The 14,857-nt window shown below is 65.3% G+C and overlaps 3 protein-coding genes across 6 annotated transcripts; all 3 read right to left on the reverse strand.

Moving 5' to 3' along the window:
- Positions 1-917: 917 nt before the first annotated feature.
- Positions 918-4,526, reverse strand: LOC101873709 (lysosomal acid glucosylceramidase-like). 3 transcript variants are annotated; one of them, XM_034071189.1, is made up of 11 exons: positions 4,376-4,526; positions 3,465-3,591; positions 3,179-3,370; positions 2,959-3,105; positions 2,698-2,831; positions 2,356-2,528; positions 2,033-2,270; positions 1,730-1,954; positions 1,491-1,654; positions 1,278-1,403; positions 1,095-1,203 (listed from the first exon to the last, which is right to left on the reverse strand). In XM_034071189.1, the coding sequence occupies exons 2-11, from the start codon at positions 3,529-3,531 to the stop codon at positions 1,095-1,097; spliced, it is 1,575 nt and encodes a 524-aa protein (XP_033927080.1). In that variant the 5' UTR covers positions 3,532-3,591; positions 4,376-4,526. The 3 variants fall into 3 exon arrangements, with proteins under 3 accessions (XP_033927081.1, XP_033927080.1, XP_005140628.2); XM_034071190.1 differs by lacking the exon at positions 4,376-4,526 and having other exon boundaries at positions 918-1,203; positions 3,465-3,531; XM_005140571.3 differs by lacking the exons at positions 1,095-1,203; positions 1,278-1,403 and having other exon boundaries at positions 1,487-1,654; positions 4,376-4,525.
- A 919-nt stretch (positions 4,527-5,445) lies between these two features.
- LOC101873208 (lysosomal acid glucosylceramidase-like) lies at positions 5,446-10,808 on the reverse strand. Of its 2 annotated transcripts, XM_034071192.1 has the most exons (10): positions 10,637-10,808; positions 9,290-9,368; positions 8,403-8,813; positions 8,164-8,297; positions 7,703-7,875; positions 7,382-7,616; positions 6,503-6,727; positions 6,266-6,429; positions 6,054-6,179; positions 5,446-5,981 (listed from the first exon to the last, which is right to left on the reverse strand). In XM_034071192.1, exons 4-10 carry the CDS (start codon positions 8,266-8,268, stop codon positions 5,876-5,878), a joined length of 1,134 nt encoding a protein of 377 aa, XP_033927083.1. In that variant the 5' UTR covers positions 8,269-8,297; positions 8,403-8,813; positions 9,290-9,368; positions 10,637-10,808; the 3' UTR covers positions 5,446-5,875. The 2 variants fall into 2 exon arrangements, with proteins under 2 accessions (XP_033927083.1, XP_033927082.1); XM_034071191.1 differs by lacking the exons at positions 9,290-9,368; positions 10,637-10,808 and adding an exon at positions 8,961-9,217.
- A 725-nt stretch (positions 10,809-11,533) lies between these two features.
- LOC101873040 (lysosomal acid glucosylceramidase) lies at positions 11,534-14,825 on the reverse strand. The gene is made up of 10 exons (XM_005140568.3): positions 14,332-14,825; positions 13,828-14,019; positions 13,608-13,754; positions 13,386-13,519; positions 13,136-13,308; positions 12,823-13,060; positions 12,495-12,719; positions 12,237-12,400; positions 11,961-12,086; positions 11,534-11,874 (listed from the first exon to the last, which is right to left on the reverse strand). The coding sequence occupies exons 1-10, from the start codon at positions 14,402-14,404 to the stop codon at positions 11,772-11,774; spliced, it is 1,575 nt and encodes a 524-aa protein (XP_005140625.2). The 5' UTR covers positions 14,405-14,825; the 3' UTR covers positions 11,534-11,771.
- Between the last annotated feature and the right edge of the window lie 32 nt (positions 14,826-14,857).

Consider the following 14,857-nt stretch of genomic DNA (forward strand, 5'->3'; position numbering starts at 1 on the left):
TGTTTCTGGCTGGGTACCCAGAGCCCCGTTCCTTGCTGCTGGGTGAGCCCCCGGAGCCCCTCTCCCGTCTCTGGCCCCGCAGGGTGCGGGCAGGAGCTGCGGCGGACGCAGGACGGATCCCTCCGGGCTCCGTTCACCTCTGCCATGATCGCACCGCAGGTCCCTGCAGCACCGCGGGGCTCCCCCTGGGCTCCCCGAGCGGCTGCGGTGGAACCGGGGCCAGGAAACAGCGCTCGCTTGTTCGGGGCAGGGAGAGGCTGAGCCCCCCCCGCTCCCTGTGTGATGGGGGGGTCCGCGGTGCCAGGACCGGCGCTGGAGCCCCCCCCGCTCCCTGTGTGATGGGGGACACCCGGTGCCAGGACCGGCGCTGGAGCCCCCCCCGCTCCCTGTGTGATGGGGGGGTCCGCGGTGCCAGGACCGGCGCTGGAGCCCCCCCCCGCTCCCTGTGTGATGGGGGGGACCCGGTGCCAGGACCGGCGCTGGAGCCTCCCCCAGCTCGAGGGGCCCCACGGGAAGGGGATGAGGCAACTCAGCCCCCCCGGGCCCGCTCCCCCCATCACGTCACTCGGGAAGTATGTACCCGGCGCTCCCGGTTCCCATTAGCCGGGGAGGGCTGAGGCTGCTCCAGCGGCACAAACCGCAGCCGCCTGCTCTGGCCGCAGCTGCTGACGCCGGGGCCCTGAGCTCCATCCCAGCTCCACATCCCTGCCAGCTCCTGCTGCCTGCCCAGGGGATGCTGCAGGGGGGGAGATGCTGTCCCTTGCGGTCACAGCCCTTTGCCTCCCTGCAGCACGGACCCGGGCCCCAGGCTGCCCCTAGGAAGCCCATAGGGCTCACAGCAGGTACCCCAGCCCCAAACCTGCCTCCTCGGGCCCCTGGCACGGTCCAGCAAGGGAGGGCAGAGGGGCTGCAGGCGAGGCTGTAGAAAACCTGTTTATTGTATGAAAACATCTAGAAAAGAGCAGGCATCACAGCCCTTGGATCAACCAGGCCCCTGCGGGGTCTGCAGCCCCACACAGGAGCCTGTCCCCAAGCCCCCTCCAGCACCACCCTCCCGGTGCCAGCAGCTCCCTTCTCCACCACCAACATCCATCCTAGGCTGGCTGCGTCCAGAGGAACGTCTGGATGGAGTCACTGGGAGCCATGGCCTCGAAGGAGCCAACCCGTGGGTCAGAGATCCCAAAGGACACGTCCACAGGGGAGCTGTGGGGAAGGCAAAGGGGCTGCAGGTCAGGAGGCAGCCGCGCTCCCCCCGGGCACAGGGATCAGGCACTCACCGGTTCAGCACCACCAGGACCACGGCACCATCGGGGCGCAGGAAGGCCGAGTGCTCCAGGTCACAGCGGTGGCACCTCTTGGACACTGCCAGCCCCACACGCTGCGAGCCCTCGGGGATGAACTTGCTGCAGGGACAGCACCAGCACAGGGATGGGTGACCCCCCCTCAGGCTGCTGGCATCACCCCCTGCCCCACTCCCAGCCATGCCTCACCTGAAGTGCCCCATGTGGTAGAACATGGGCTGCTTGTAGAAGATGTCCTTGCTGCTGTCCACGATGATGGGGCTGTCCACGTAGTTCTTGCTCCAGTTGGGCCCCCCCTTCATATCCAGGGCCAGGTTCCAGTCGGTCCAACCCGTCACGTAGTTGTTGAGGTTCTGTGGGGCAGATGATGGTGCTGAGCCATGGAGGGCGCAGGGGGTGGCACATCCGTGTCCCCACCAGAGCCCTACCGTCAGGATGCTGTGGCTGTACTTGCTGCCACGGTCCCAGCCGCCCAGCACCACCCTGGGCTCCCAGAAGTAGGAGCCGGCGGAAGCCTCAGTGGAGAGGAGGAAATAATCCGGGAAGAGGTGGTGGGTGATGGACAGCGTGAGGTCAATGGGCGCCAGGAAGTCCAGGTACCAGTGGATGCCGATGCCGCTGATGTAGCCGGCGGCCACGGGGTCTTTGAGGACCTGGCAGGAGAACAGGGTCACCGGTGCCCGGTGCTGGGAGCACCACATGGGGCCGGGACAGTGGCCATGGGCACTCACCACCTCAGCCCAGTAGGGCAGCATCACCCTCTGGTCATCCAGGATGATGAGGTGGACGTCGCGGTGGGAGCTGTTGGCCAGAGCAGGGCCCAGGTCCCGGGCGATGAAGTCGCGCTGGTGCTCGGGGGAGAAGCCCAAGCACTGGAAGGGATAGAAGATGATCTGTCCGGCTGTGGGCTCGTTCCCTGCCGTCACCGCCCAGAACGTCACGTTGTGTTTGGCGTATTCATCCAGGAACCTGTGTGTATGGCACACGGTGAAGGGTCTGGTTGTGGCAGCGCCAGCCCCGTGCTCCGGTACCCACCACGCTCCGCAGCTCTCACCGGATGAAGTACTTGGCCCAGGTTTTGTGGTACTTGTCCCCAGGGCTGCCCTTCAGTGTCCCCCTCCCGGTCATGGCGCCGTTCGTCTTCATCCACACCGGAGAGGTCCAGGGGCTGGCATAGAGCGACAGCGGCCGCGTGGCCATTGCCTGGGCTGCCTGGAGGATGGGGATCTGCGGAGAACAGGGATGGCAGTGGGTGCTCTGGGCATGCCTCAGAGCCGGCAGCATGGGCAGCAGGATGAGCGCCCCCCTCCCCATCAGTAGGAAGGTTCTCCCCTGACCCTAACCCAGCCCATTCTATCCCATCCCATCCCACCTGGGCTCACCCTTTGGCACTCACCTTCATCCGCGTGTCCTCCTCCGTCAGGTTGAAGTGCTTCAGCTCAAAGTCACCCTCTGCATCAGCATAGGTGTACAGGCGGACGGAGAAGTCGGTGCTGGCCATGGGGACGCGCACGAGGTTGTACTCGATGCCTGGGGACAGGGCGGGTGGTGATGGAGATCCCTGAGGTGTCTTTGAGACCCCCTCGCAGGGGTCTCAGACCCTGAGCAGAGGTCAGAGCAGCTCCACCACCACAGCATCCCCCTGCCCCAGGCTCACCCTCCTCAGAGAAGTAGGAGCGAAGAAGGTGCCGCTGAGCATCCTTGGACAGGGACAGGATGTTGATGGCAGCAGAGTCTGTGACGGAGCCACCGAAGCCCTTCACCCGCTGGTACCGTTGTGCCGTGTCCAGGGTGAGGTGGAAATCTGCATGGGACAGAGACCATGGCAGCCGCAGCCGGGATGGGCTCCGTGCCCCACATCCGGCCCCACCGGGTACCTGCAGTGGCTGCATTGTGCTGGAAGCTCCCCTGGCTCCGCTCCAGCCGCTTTCCAGCCTTGCTGCTCTCGTACCGCACGTAGGTGCCCGGTGCCGGCAGCACCACCGGGTCCAGCGTGTCGCAGTATGTGGCACTGCAGGCACACACCAGAGAACCCTGCCCGAAGTCCTTGGCATGGCAGGGGCGGCTGCCTGCGGGAGGAGGCACCGGATGGGAGCCTGGCTCACCACGGGCACCAAAGCGCTGCCCTCCGGCCCCTGGCACAGCACCAGCACCAGCACATACCTGCTGCTCGCCACGCTGCCTGCGCCAGCAGGAGCCAGCACAGGACCCTGGCACAGCCCAGCCCCATCGCACCTCTGGTGACAAGAACCAGGCTGGGAGCGAGTGATCGGTGTCAGCAACCGGTTACCTGATGGAGCACAAGGGATGGGGAACAGATGGGGAAGAGGCTCAGGGGGCCCTGATGGCTCCATACAGGAGGATGGAGCAGGAGGGGCTGGGCTCTGCTCCCCATGGTATGGGACAAGAGGAACCGGCCTCGAGCTGCACCAGGGCAGGTTTAGATGGAGCTGAGGACCAATTCCTGCCCCACTGGACCAGGCTGCCCAGGGCAGGAATGGAGTCACCATCCCCGGAGGTGTTCACACACTGTGGAGATGAGGCCTCAGTGCCATAGGTTAGTGGTGGCCTTGGCAGCTGGGACTGGATGAGCTGAAAGGGCTTTTCCAGCTTCATGGAGTCTGTGATTCCATGATTCACTTCACTCCCATCACGTCCCTCCCACTCCTTGCTTGTCCCATGGCTGTGCCATGTCCTGATGCTCCACACATTCCCAGTGCCGCAGCCAACAGCTCCACGCTCCCAGCCCCACAAGTGCAGCCAGGGCTCGTCCTCACCCGGTGCCTTGGGGCTCGAGCTCCCAGCACCGAGGGGTCCCACATTGCCCTGCTCCCTGCAGGTCCTCCCACCCTGTCCTGGTAAAGGAGCTCCATGGGCGCATGGGATGAGCCTCCCGCACAGCCAGGGCTGCAGGGGATGCCGATGGGGCGGTGCAGGGCAGGGAGCTCACTGTGCAGGATGGTGCTGGGCCCTCACATCCCCTCCCTCTCCATGGGCACAGCCTCAGTGGGGTCCTGCTCTATGACCATCCCCATCACCATCCCCATGGGCTGCTCCGGAGCCGCAGTACTCACCTGCACCCGAACCTCTGTGCCGCGTCTCTGTGGGCGCAGGCGGCAGGACCTGCTCCGTGTGCTGGGAGGTGCTGGTGCCGGTGGAGCAGGAAAGGTGAGTCTGGCTGGGACAGCTCATGGGGATCCCAGCTGCAGCCTGGGGATGCTTTTGCAACCTGGCCCCAGTGAGAGCTTTCAACACTCACTGCAGCTCCCAGTCCTGTGCTGGGGGTGCCCCCCAAGTGCCACCTCACAGGGCACCCCTTGGGAAGAGCCCCCAGCAGCCACCTCATCTCCCCCAGGACACCCCAAACGGGCTGAGGGTCCCATGGGTGCTCAGCCTTGGGTCCCCCACAGCAGCAACCACCAGCCCCTGCATGCAGCTGCACCAGTAGCAGGCAGAGGCATCCCCACGGCCACTGTGAGGGTGCCATAGGAGCAATGGGGGCTGTGGGTGCTGCCCTCCGGGGCCCTGCTCCCCCCTGCTATGCGGCTGCACCCCACACGCCTGCGCCCCAGGCCTGCAATGGGGCTGGGTGGAGCAGGCTGCAGTGGTTTATGATCCCCAAAACAAGTCTGGGCTCCACACCTCCTCCTTTGGGATCTCCCTAATTGCAGGCACCCCCGCACCAGGAGGAGCAGGAGCCTCAGCCCGGCCCCAGTGTTCCCTGATGCTGGTGGCCAAGGGGACAACCCTGGTCCGGGGACACACGGGTGATTCCTGCGGCCATGGATGTGCTCCATGAGCAGGGCTCAGCCGGAGCCTGGTGCCACCTCCCTCCCTCCAGCTGCTAAACCTCCCTTTGGATGAGTCTCCCCCAGCATCAGCAGCACCCACAGGGGACCCTGCCAAGGAGCTCTGTGGCTTTCTCATTCCATCCCTTCAAAGATGCTGGTAACGTTCCCAAAAGCTGGATGAGCAAACACTAGAACTGGTATTTAAGGCGAGCAAACAGGACGGGCAGGTAACTGTGGGCTGGCAGCCCCACGGCCAGAATAGAGGGGAGTCTGTGCGGAGGGAGGCTGGATGTGGCCAGCGCCAGCTGTGGGATGGCACCAGCCTCGCTTGGCATGGGAGGACATGGAGCGAATTCCCTTTTCTCCAGCGAGATTTCACTTTAATATAGAGGGAACCGAAGCTGAGTTGGGGCAAACCCAGAGCACATCTGAAAGCCATCAGGCGCTGGCAGGCGGCTGAGGCTCCAGCTGCAGCCATCGGCAGCCGCACACGGAGCCCTCCGGAGCCCTTCCCGAGGAAAACCGCTCTGTTTCCGTAGGGGAAACACTGACGGATGGAGCATACCGGAGCGGCCGCGTCACCGCTCCGCTTGGCGCACGCCAAGGGGCCATGGGAGCCACGTGTGGGAGCCAGGGCCAGGACATGGAGCAGTGGGGCTGGGGAGCAGAGGGGGTGCAGCGCAGGGAGCACACGGAGCCCCTTGCAGCAGCTTCCATCACTGCACAGGGACCCCCAGGGGTCCCCCCCCTTGCTCAGCACCAGCCCCAGCACCATCCCAGCCGTCACTGCTGACGCCACAGGTAGGTCTGGATGGAGTTGGCCGGAGCCACAGCCTCGATGAAGCCAACAGCAGGGTCCTGGATCCCAAAGGACACGTCCCAGCCAGACCTGGGGGCGAGAGGAGCTGAGCGCATTGGCACAGCCATGGCCGGGTGACCCCATGGGCCCTGCCCCACTGACCTGTTGAGCACCACCAGGACCAGGGCCCCATCGGGGCGCACGACAGCCACGTGCTCGAGCTGGCAGAGGAGGCACCGGCGGCTCTGCTGCAGCCCCACACGCTGAGAGCCCTCGGGGATGAACTTGCTGCAGGGACAGCACCAGCACAGGGATGGGGACCCCCCCTCAGGCTGCTGGCATCACCCCCTGCCCCACTCCCAGCCATGCCCCACCTGAAGTGCCCCATGTGGTAGAACATGGGCTGCTTGTAGAAGGTGTCCTTGCTGCTGTCCACGATGATGGGGCTGTCCACGTAGTTCTTGACCCAGTTGGGGCCCCCTTTCATGTCCAGGGCCAGGTTCCAGTCGGTCCAACCGGACACGAAGTGGTTCAGGACCTGGTGAGGAGGGGATGGGGCTGAGCAGAGCTGAGCCCCCAGCCCCGGGTGGGCAGTGCCGGGGGGGCTGTACCGTGAGGATGCTGTGGCTGTAGCGCTGCCCCCGGTCCCAGCAGCCCAGGGACACGGAGAAGCGGAAGGTGAGGAATCCACTGCAGGCCTCTGTGTAGAGCAGGAAGTGGTGAGGGAAGAGCTCGTGTGTGGCCCCCAGGCTGCAGCGTGGGGGGACGATGCTGTCCAGGTACCAGTGAACCCCAATCCCGGCGACGTAGTTGGCAGCGGTGGCATTGCTCAGGACCTGGTGGGGGGAGCAGAGCAAACACCTCACACCATGGAATCAACTGGGTTGGAAAGGACCTTTCAGCTCATCCAGTCCAACCATTCCCATCCCCTGTTCCTTGGCAGCAGAGACCAGACCCCTCCAGTCTCCATCCTCCTCTCAGGTGGTTGTAGAGAGCAATAGAGGCAGCTGGGCCGCATGCGGATGGATGCATGGATCCCATATCGGGCCATGCTACAGAGCGATGGGTGTGTGGGGCAGACGTGCCCCTCACTGTGCTCCTCACCCCATGCACAGCTCCCAGTCCTCCCTCCGCATCCCCTTGCAGCCCGACCCTGGTGCTGGAGCGAGGGAAGGAGCCTCAGCCCCGCTCCTTCCGTGGCCCTTCCGTTAACGGCAATTCCCTCAAGCAGCTCTGGGAGCGCTGCGAGGCCGGAGCCGGAGCAGCCGGATCCTGCCCGGGGCCAGCAGCTCCTGCGCTCGCCGGGCGGCGGATGCCACCTCCCGTCCCTGCTGCGGAGGAGGCTGCGGCCACCGGCTCCAGCGAACCCGGTTCTGCTGCGCTCTGCGGGCCGGGAGCGGCCGCTTGGTTTGCACCTAAACCCCAAGGCTTGGGTGGGACGGGGCGAGAAGGGACAGGAAGGAGGTAGTCAGGGTGGCTTTGCCCTTCACCACTTTGGCCCAGTGCGGCAGGTGGATGCGCTGGTCATCCAGGATGATGAGCCGGGTGCGATGGGAGCTCCGGGCCAGCGCGGGGCCCAGGTCCTGCACCACGAAGTCTCGCTGCTGCTTGGCCGTGGAGACGATGGTGGGGGACTGGGGGGGGGTGAGGAGCCCAGCGAGGGGCTCGTTCTGCACCGTCACCGCCCAGAAGGTCACGTTGTGTTTGGCGTATTCATCCAGGAACCTGGTGCAGGGAAGGGAGGGCAGCATCAGCACAGCACATCCCTCCCTGTGCCCACCCGCCCCATCCCAGCGCCGACGGGACCCTACTTGATGAAGTAGTTGGCCCATGTCTTGTGGTACTTGTCCCCTGCCTGCCCCTTGAGCACTCCCTTCCCACGGACATCCCCGTTGCTCCTCATCCAGCCTGGGGCTGTCCAGGGGCTGCCGTAGAGCAACAGCGGCCGCTTGCTCATGGCTGAGGCCCGGTGCAGGATGGGGATCTGCAGGAGGGGGCAGAGGAATGGGCTCAGCTCCAGCCACAGCCCCCCCAGCACCACCCGGCCCGGGGAGGGACTGGAGCATCCCAGTGAACCCATGCGGAGAAGGGCACGAGGGAGCAACACCCCATGGCACCGTGCCCCGATCTGAGCCCTGCTGCTGCCAGCTGGGATGTGCCGGGACGTGCCATGGAGGAGGTGCCAGCTCCCATGCACCCCATGCTGTCACGGGGGTCCCAGCACACACAGGAGCTCCGGCACAAGAGGGGACCAAGTGCTTCAGCCTCCCACCTTCATCTTCACATCCTCCTCCGCCAGCTTGAAGTGCTTCAGCTCGTAGTCATCGGCGACATCGTCGTAGCTGTAGGGGCGCATGGAGAAGTCGCTGCAAGCCATGGGGAGCCGGATGAGGTTGTACTCGATCCCTGTGGAGCAGGAAAGGCATCGAGCAGCACGGCAGCAGCCAGGCAATGGGAACAGGGACACAGCCACCACCGGGGACCCCTGAGCCGCCCCATGCTCCTGCTCACCTTCCTCTGAGAAGTAGGATTGCAGCAGCTTGTCCTGGGCCGGCGGCGACAGCCCCAGGATGTTGAGGGCAGCAGCATCGGAGAGGGAGCCCCCGAAGCCCTTCAGGCGCTGGTACAACGTGGAGACGTTGACCGTGAGCAGCAGCCCTGCGATGGAGACCCCAGCTCAGCACACGCTGCCTGGGGCTGCACTGGCACCCGCTCGGCTGCAGCAGGTACCTGGGGCTCGCAGGCTGCGCTGGAAGCTCCCCTCGCTGCGCTCCAGCCGCTTCCCGGCCTTGCTGCTCTCGTACTTGACGTAGGTGCCCGGTGCCGGCAGCACCACGGGGTCCAGCGTGTCGCAGTATGTGGCATTGCAGACACACACCATGGCCCCATGGCCAAAGTACTTGGGGCTGCAGGGCCGGGCTCCTGGGGAGCACGAGCAGGGGGTGGGGATGTCCCAAGCACCCCATCCCCTCTCTGTGCTCCCCATCACTCCCCTGGGCACCGGGCTCCCATCCCAGGCCACCACCCCATGCACCCCATTGCCACCCCAAACACCATCCCTGCACCCACCTGCAGCCCAGGGCACCACCTGCAGCAGCAGCAGCAGCAGCAGCATCCAGCCCATGGCACTGACAGTGCCCATGGTCCCTCCGTGTCCCCCCGGGGCGCAGAGCCTGCGGATGGGGGCAAGGGCTGCGCTCCCCAGCTCCATCCCAAAGCCCCTTGCAGGAGGCTGCGGTGGGTCCATGGCTCCAGGCACGACCCAGCTCTGCCCCGGCTGCTCCGACGGCTCCTCCCCAGGCGGCTCCAGCCTCCCCACCTCACCTTGCTCCAAGACCTCCCTCTGCACGGCCCCCGCCACCCCCACAGCTCCTCCTTGCTCCCTCCCCACCCCACACCTGCTGGTCCTGGACCATCACCGCACTGGGGAGCACTGGGAGCCCCTCTCCTGCTGCTGCCATGCAAAGGGGTCAGGCCCTGGAGAACAGAAACAGGGATCCCGTTTTAGCAGCTCTGACCGCATGCAAAGCCCCCCCCCCCCAGCACAGGGGGATGCAGCTTGGGGCACCCCTGAACCCACTGCAATGCCCTGAGGGAAGAACCGGTTTCATTCTTTGCCCAGGCAGGGTCTGAATAAACCCCTGCTCTAACAGCACCTTGGGCCATGTACCCCTGCCCGTCACCCCAGTGCCCTCATTCCCCCCATGCTGTGGCCGTGCATCCAGCATGGGGAGGGTCCAGAGCCCCCCGGCCAGGATGGAAACGTGGCTGCATCACCCGATGGTAGGTGCAGGCACACAGGAGCTGGGGCTGCTGCCATCCCCCAGCCTGCTGCATTGCTCACCCCACCTCAGCACATGCATGGAGGTGCAGAACAAGAAGCAAGCAATGCAAGAACAAACAAGCAGAACAAGAACAAGCAGCAGCAGCAGCAGCACCAGCACCACCAGCAGCTCCTGCATGGCCAGGGCTCTGCCCTCACCCCCAGCAATAGCAGACCCATACATATGTGGCCAGACCCATGGAGGGGAACCTGCTGCCCCAACCCCGGCTGTGCCAGGAGCCGAGCTCAGCTCCGTGCTTGCTCCCATGGACAGGATGGGATGGGTGCTCCTGGCCGTGCACCCATTGCTGCGGGGACACCGTCGGCATCACCCCACAAGGGTGGCCCGAGGGGGAGCCGCTGCTCCGTCTATCCACGAGCATCCCACGTCCACCCCCCCCCCCCCCCCCCCGGCTCCCCCTCTCCACCAGCAGCACTTCCCAATGGATTTGCTCCTTTGCTGGCAGCTCTGGGGCACTGAACCCAGCGGGTTCCTCCTTCCCTCAGCGCTCCCACACCTCCACTGGAGCCCAGCCCTGCACCAGGGCACCCAGGGACGGGCAGCTCCAGAGGCAGCTCCTGGCTCTGTCCCTCTGCCCCGTGGCTCTCCCACCCCCGGCTGTGACTCAGCTGATACACCCAAGCTAATGAGCCCCACTTTTGGGAGGTGTTAATGGGTCACGGCTGCCCCACAGGGAGCTTGGGCCACCACCCGGGTGCTCCCTCCCTGTTTCAGGGTCCATCTCACCCAGCAACAGCCCAACTGGGGTCCCCACAGCTCCTTGGGGTGGAAGCCGCAGAGGCTGTTGGAGCTGGTCCTTATCTACAGCGGCTGATAAGAGCTTCCTGCCGAGCAGGAAAAGTGAGACCCAGGGGGAAAGGCAACTCCTTGGCATGAAGCGGGTGGTGCCGGCGCCCTCACCAGAGCCTCTTCAATCCACTTTGTGCTGGGTATTAGGAGCAATTCCTGCCCCAGAGGGTGCTCAGGCATTGGACCAGGCTGCAGGCACTGTTCACACACGGTGGAGATGAGGCCTCAGTGCCATGGGAAGGGTTGGACTGGATGAGCTGAAAGGGCTTTTCCAACCTCACTGATTCTGTGATGCTCTGGCGCAGGAGGATTCTCCCCCTCTCCATTCAGTCCTTCGGCAGAGAGCACAGGGGAGAGGGCTCTGTCAGAGGGTTCAGCATCCGACCATCAGCTTCATTGCCAGGAATGGCAAAACGTGGCAGGATCCCGGTGAGTACGGACGTGGGGAAGCAGCAGCAGGTGGAGGAGCAGCCCCGCACCATGCACAGGGATGCAGGGATGCCGGGAGCGGATCCTTCTTGGGGCCGAAGAACCTGCGGTCAGGAGTGGGATACTCCTGCCCCTGACAGGATGGGGATGAGCCAAGGTCCTGCCATGAGGGAGCTGTGCCCGTCCCACGCAGCATCACTGCCAGCATCACTGCCAGCACCACCTGCCTTGGTGCTTCCTCACCCGCACCCGTGACCTCCCTGCCCTAATCCCTTGCTCAGCAACACCCTCCTGCTTCCTCCCTCTGCCTGGGTGCGCCCCGCTCAGCGCCCACTGCCACCCTCACCCCTCTTGCTCAAGCTGCCTCCATCACGAGGGCTCTGGTGCACCCTGGACCTGCTAGGGGCAGTGGGGACTGCACTGTCCCATCCTTGCTGGGGATGGCACCCACACTGCAGGGTGACTGTGACCTGGGCAGCATCGCTCAGGATCGCGTTGTGGATGCCCTGAGCCAATCCAGGCCTGGCTCATCCCCTGAACCCAGCACGCTGGGATGCTCCTGCAGCCCTGAGCCCATCAGACATGGAGGCAGCATCAGCATTTAATGGCAGAGCAGCAGGAAACAGAGTTCACAGCCTGGGGGAGCTCCACCCCAAGGGGCACCAGTGCCCCTGCACCTCCTACACGTGCCTGGTGCTGCCCAGCTCATCCGAGCGCTCGGCTCCATTGCGGTAATGGGACTCTGCTTCCCCAGTCCCGAACCAGTGGAGCACCAGTGCAATCCAGCCCCTGGCCAGCCATGGGCATCCCAGCCCCATCACTGCCGCTGCCACAGGTAGGTCTGGATGGAGCTGGCCGGAGCCTCGGCTGCGATGAGGCCAACGCTATCGGCCAGCCCGAAGGTGATGCTCTGTGGGGACCTGGAGGGTGAGGAGAAGCGGGGTCAGCCCTGCAGCAGCTCCAGGGGTGCAGCAGGACAGGGCCCAGCTCTGGGTGCCGCACTCACCGGTTCAGAACCACCACCACCATGGCACCATCGGGGCGCAGGAATGCTGTGTACTCCAGGTCTGTCTTCTTGGACTCCTTGGAGGCAACAAGCCCCACGCGCTGGGAGCCCTCAGGGATGAACTTACTGCATGGGCAGGAGCGAAAAGCAACCCCAGGAAGGGAGTCAGACCCAGAAGAGTTCCTGTCCCCAGAAGCTGCTACAGCAACCATGGAGATGGGACCCAGGCAGCACTCTGGGGGGACCCCAAACCATGTCAGGGGGGTCCTGACCCACCTGAAGTGCCCCATGTGGTAGAACATGGGCTGTTTGTAGAAGATGCCTTCACTGCTGTCCACAATGACGGGGCTGTCCACGTAGTTCTTGACCCAGTTGGGGCCACCCTCCAGGTCCAGGGCCAGGTTCCAGTCAGTCCAACCGGACACAAAGTGGTTCAGGTTCTGCAACAGGACAGCCCAGATGGGTGCCAACAGGAGGCACGGCACAGTGGGAACCCTCTGGGGCCTGCCACATGGGGCAGCACTGGGGCCTCACCATCAGGATGCTGTGGCTGTACTGGTTCCCCCGCTCCCAGCAGCCCAGAATCACATCCCTCTCCCAGAAATGGGCCCCGATGCACGCCTCTGTGGCCAGGATGAAGTAGTCTGGGAACAGCTCATGAGTGGGCACCACCGTGTCCTTGATGGGACCGATGAAGTCCAGGTACCAGTGGATGCCGATGCCATGGACATAGCGAGCTGCCTCTTCATCCTCCAGCACCTGGCAGGGAGACGTCAGCCACCACTGGGTCGCATGGGGCAGCGCAGCAGCCCCATAGGGATGTGCTGTGACCCCTCGCTGTGCTGCCGGACCCCACGCTCACCACTTTGGCCCAGTGCGGGAGGTGGAGCCGGTTGTCATCCAGGATGATGAGGCGGATGCCGCGGTGGGAGCTGTTGGCCAGAGCAGGGCCCAGGTCCCGTGCGATGAAGTCCCGTTGCTGCTCGGCCGTGAAGCCCAAGCACTGGAAGGGGTAGTTGTTGATGAGCCCGGCCGAGGGCTCGTTCTCTGCTGTCACTGCCCAGAAGGTCAGGTTGTGTTTGGCGTATTCATCCAGGAACCTGGTTTTGGGGCAAGGGGTGAGCCATGGGGTGAGCCCAGCGCTGGTCTCTCCCCTGTCCCCGGGTGCTCCTCACCGTACAAAGTAGTTGGCCCAGGTCTTGTGGTACTTGTCCCCTGCCTGCCCCTTCAGGGTGCCCTTGCCCACGTAGGACTCGCTCGTCTTCATCCAGGTCGGGGAGGTCCAGGGGCTGGCATAGAGCGACAGCGGCCGCTTGCTCATGGCCAAGGCTCGGTGCAGGAGGGGGATCTGTGGAGGGGACAGAGGGATGGGCTGAGCTGAGCCCCTGCACTCCCCATCCCATCCCGCTCCCTCCTGCCGCTCACCTTCAGCTTCGTGTCCTCATCTCGCAGGCTGAAGTGCTTCAGCTCGTAGTCAAAGGGAACATCATCGTAGGTGTAGGCATGGAGGGAGAAGTCGCAGCTGGCCATAGGGAGCCGGACCAGGTTGTACTCCAGCCCTGCAGGACCGGGGGGTGGGCAGTGGCACAGGCGGACGCCCATGCAAGGTCCCAGTCACCATCCCTTTCACCTCCCCAGTGTTCTCACCCTCCTCAGAGAAGTAGGAGCGCAGCAGATGATCCTGGGCTGCTTCGGGCAGGGACAAGATGTTGATGGCAGCTGCATCAGTGATGGAGCCACCGAAGCCCTTCACCTCCTGGTACCGCTGCGCCGTGTCCACGGTCAGGACGAGGTCTGCAGGAGGGAGCTGATGTGATGCCCGGGGGCAAGCAGGGTCCGGCCCATCTCTCACAGCCACGACAGGTACCTGGGGCTCGCAGGCTGCGCTGGAAGCTCCCCTGGCTGCGCTCCAGCCGCTTCCCGGCCTTGCTGCTCTCGTACTTGATGTAGGTGCCCGGTGCCGGCAGCACCACAGGGTCCAGCGTGTCGCAGTATGTGGCATTGCAGACGCACACCATAGCATCGAGGCCAAAGTACTTGGGGCTGCAGGGCCGGGCTCCTGGGGAGCACGGGCAGGGGGTGGGCAGCGGCCGGGCTGGGGTTGTCCCTGCTATAGCATCCTGCCTGCCCTGGGTGCTGCCACTGCCTCTGCCCCTGTGATGGGCACCCCTTCACTACCCCAACCACCGCATCGCCACCCCATCACTGCCCCAACCACCCCACTACCAGCCCATCACTGTTCCAACCACCCCATCACTGCCCCAACCACCCCACTACCAGCCCATCACCATTCCAACCACCCCATCACCACCCCGGGTACCCCAGCTCCGGTGCTGCCTCTGGTGCCCCCCCCCGAGACCCCCCAGCTCACCTGCAGCCCAGTGCACGGCCACCACCAGCAGCCAGAGCCGCCAGCCCAGGGCACCGGCCCCAGTGGCCACCATGGCCCCTTCCGTGTCCCCAGGCAGGTCCCGGAGCCTCCTGTCCCGGTGTCACCCCGGTCCGGTCCGGTCCGGTCCCACCGCCCTGGCTGCCGCCGAGCCCGCAGCACCGGACCCGCTGCCGGCTGAGCCTTTAAAGGCGCCCGGGTTTCCCGTGCCGCCCCCGCCCGGGGCGCCAGTGCAGGACCGGAACCGGCACCGGCTCTGGGCGGGCCGGGCCCTGGTTGGGCAACGCAGCGGGTGCGGGCCCGGCCCTGCCCCCCGACGGTAACGGGGCTGCGGCGCCGGGGGAGCCGCACGGACGGCGCCGCCGCTCAGCCCCGCACCGGGAGGCACCGGGAGGCACCGGGAGGCACTGGGGGCTCCGAGCACCGCTCGGGCACGGCCTTGGGACCCCGCTGCTCCCTCCGGTACCGGCCGCCCCGCCCGGCCACCGGGGCCCAGGCGCCCGCCCCG

This window comes from Melopsittacus undulatus, chromosome 20, assembly GCF_012275295.1.
Source record: "Melopsittacus undulatus isolate bMelUnd1 chromosome 20, bMelUnd1.mat.Z, whole genome shotgun sequence".
Classification (NCBI taxonomy): Eukaryota; Metazoa; Chordata; class Aves; order Psittaciformes; family Psittaculidae; genus Melopsittacus; species Melopsittacus undulatus.